This window comes from Octodon degus, unplaced genomic scaffold, assembly GCF_000260255.1.
Source record: "Octodon degus isolate 3935 unplaced genomic scaffold, OctDeg1.0 scaffold00012, whole genome shotgun sequence".
Lineage (NCBI taxonomy): Eukaryota > Metazoa > Chordata > Mammalia > Rodentia > Octodontidae > Octodon > Octodon degus.
Window position 1 is genome coordinate 14,791,815 of NW_004524588.1, and position 2,441 is coordinate 14,794,255.

Here is a 2,441-nt window from a genome sequence, read left to right on the forward strand (position 1 = left end):
AAATAAACAAATAAATAAATTTTTTTTTAAAATTACTTTAAAAGCTAAGTTTTATGTTCATTGTGAACTTAAACCTCACTACAAATGAGTATCATCTAATTCTTTGAGAGTGGATTAGTTGGAAGAGAACATATAATATGCTAGGCTGTCCACAGTGACTTAAAGGGGAAAACTGCCAGGCCTGCTAGCACGCAGTGTAATACCAGCACTCAGGAGGCTGAGGCAGGAGAATCATGAGTTTGAGGCCAGGCTGGGCTCTATACTGAGTTCAAGGCCAGCCTGAACTACATAGTGAGACCCTGTCTCAAAAGTGGGAGATGGAAAGTAGCAGAAAGTAGTAGTGAAGCTCGGACATGACTTGCACCTGATTTGTCTCAGGCAGCTTTCTGCTACGTAATCTTGGCACTTACCCAGAAGTGATCCCGTGTTCGCGTGAGAGACAGAAGCGACTCCGCGTGCTGTGCTGCTGATTAACACTTCGTGGTGCTCTGCCTTTCGCCTTCCCTAGGGCCAGTGTACCACGAGTACTGCCACTGTCCGGAAGAGGATCCCCAGGCCTGGCAGGAGTCTCTTGCTTGTCCAGCCCAGGAGCCCCAGATTGAAGAAGACTTTGCTTCGTTCCCCAGCATCCATCTCCAGCAGATGCTAAACGAAGTTCCCAGGAGATTTGGGGCCGAGAGGGGTGCTGTTGTTCACTATACGGTTCTCAATAACCGCATTTACCGGAGATCTTTAGGGAAATACACAGACTTCAAAATGTTCTCTGATGAGATTTTGCTGTCACTGGCAAGGAAGGTACGGAACTGCATCGACTGGTTTTTCACATTACTATAACTGAGTCATTTCGTTGTAACATTCAGGTGGTTAGAATCATTGAACGCGTGCCACCTAAATGTTCTAAATCCTCTACCTCTGAGCAGGTTACAGGTGGGCAGGCCCTGGGGGCATGGCCGGGTTTCTGAGAATTCCTAGCTCTTCACAGTGTGGGTCAGTTCCCTGAGTTTTCCCTTCTACGCGACTCCATCACCTGCTGCAGCCGTTTCCTCGCTGGTCCTGTGTCGGGGACTTTCTCAGTGGTGCTCCCAATCGTCCAGTCGTGGCCCCCTACTAACGGGGTTAGGCCCCCTTCCTTCAAGCCCTCTTTACTCACCAGCAGCCCTGTGTCATCCTGCTCTGCAGCCGTTCTTGCCACATTTGCGGAGTGCTGAATTCTCCCCAGCAGGGCAGCTCAAGCCACCTTCTGCTCGTTCTTGTTCCTGATCACACAGGGTGAAAAGGGGAGCCGGCCAGCCTTTGTCATTCCCACCTCATGAAACCATCCAGGTCGTTTTCTAACCAGAAGACAACTTTCCTGAGACAGCTTCCCCAGCGTGCCAAAGCTGCGGCTGCCATGGCTTCCCATTTTCAATGGCAGCACTTGGTCCGTCCCTTAGCCCAGCCTGCAGGCACATGAGCACATTGCAGGAGTGTGGAGCAGCGCTCCTCCTGGGCCACACCAGGAGGCATGTGTCTGTCCCTGGGTCTAATTTTCTTTTTTTTTTTTTTTGATCTGGTATTGAACCCCAGGACCTTTGTACTGAGCTACATCCCCAGACCTTTTTTATTTTTTACTTTGATACGGGGTCTCATTAAGTCACTTAGTTGCCTAGTCTGGATTTGAACTTGTGACCCTCCTTCCTTGGCCTCCAGTGTGCTGAAATTATAGGCACCCAGCACCATGCCTTTCTTCTACTGTTTTGTTTTGTTTGTTTGTTTGTTTTGTTTTATGTATTTGGTACAGGGTCTTGCTATGCAGTTCGGACTCGTAGTGATCCTCCTGTCTCAGCCTTCCCAGCTCTGGGATTATAGGTGATGGGATTGCATGCTCAACATGCCCAGCTCACCCAGCTCGCCCAGCACGGCATATGGTGCTGAGGACTGAACCCAGGTCCCTGCACTTGCCAGGCAGGCGCTTAGACCACTGAGCTATCTCCGTGGCCCCTACTGTTTTTAAATGGCCAGCTCTCTCAGAAACATTTGGAAAGCCCAGGAACTTATTTTTAACACCAAAGACTGAGGCCTCCCAGCACTAATGTTTGAACTTGTGTTTACTTAGGTTCGTCTTCCAGATTTAGAATTTTATATTAATCTTGGAGATTGGCCCTTGGAACATCGAAAAGTCAATGAAACCCCCAGCCCTGTACCTATCATTTCCTGGTGCGGCTCTCTGGATTCAAGAGATGTTGTCCTTCCAACATATGACATCACACACTCCACACTGGAAGCAATGAGGGGTGTTACCAATGATCTCCTCTCCATTCAGGGAAACACAGGTAACTTGAGCTTACTCCAAGAATAACATTTGCAAAGAATAAGTGAAAAGAACATTCAGTTGAAGAGACATAATATTTAAATAGCTATTCTTATTTTCTTTCTTTCTTTTTTCTTTTTTTTTTTTTTTT

The 2,441-nt window shown here is 47.6% G+C and overlaps 1 protein-coding gene across 1 annotated transcript in view; it reads left to right on the plus strand.

The window, feature by feature from the left end:
• The window catches only part of Kdelc2 (KDEL motif containing 2), a 17,523-nt gene that overhangs the window by 8,476 nt on the left and 6,606 nt on the right, over positions 1 to 2,441 (plus strand). The window contains exons 3-4 of the mRNA XM_004626218.2: positions 509 to 795; positions 2,096 to 2,312. Of these exons, the coding sequence (XP_004626275.1) occupies positions 509 to 795; positions 2,096 to 2,312 (504 nt within the window). The remainder of the gene's footprint in view (positions 1 to 508; positions 796 to 2,095; positions 2,313 to 2,441) is intronic.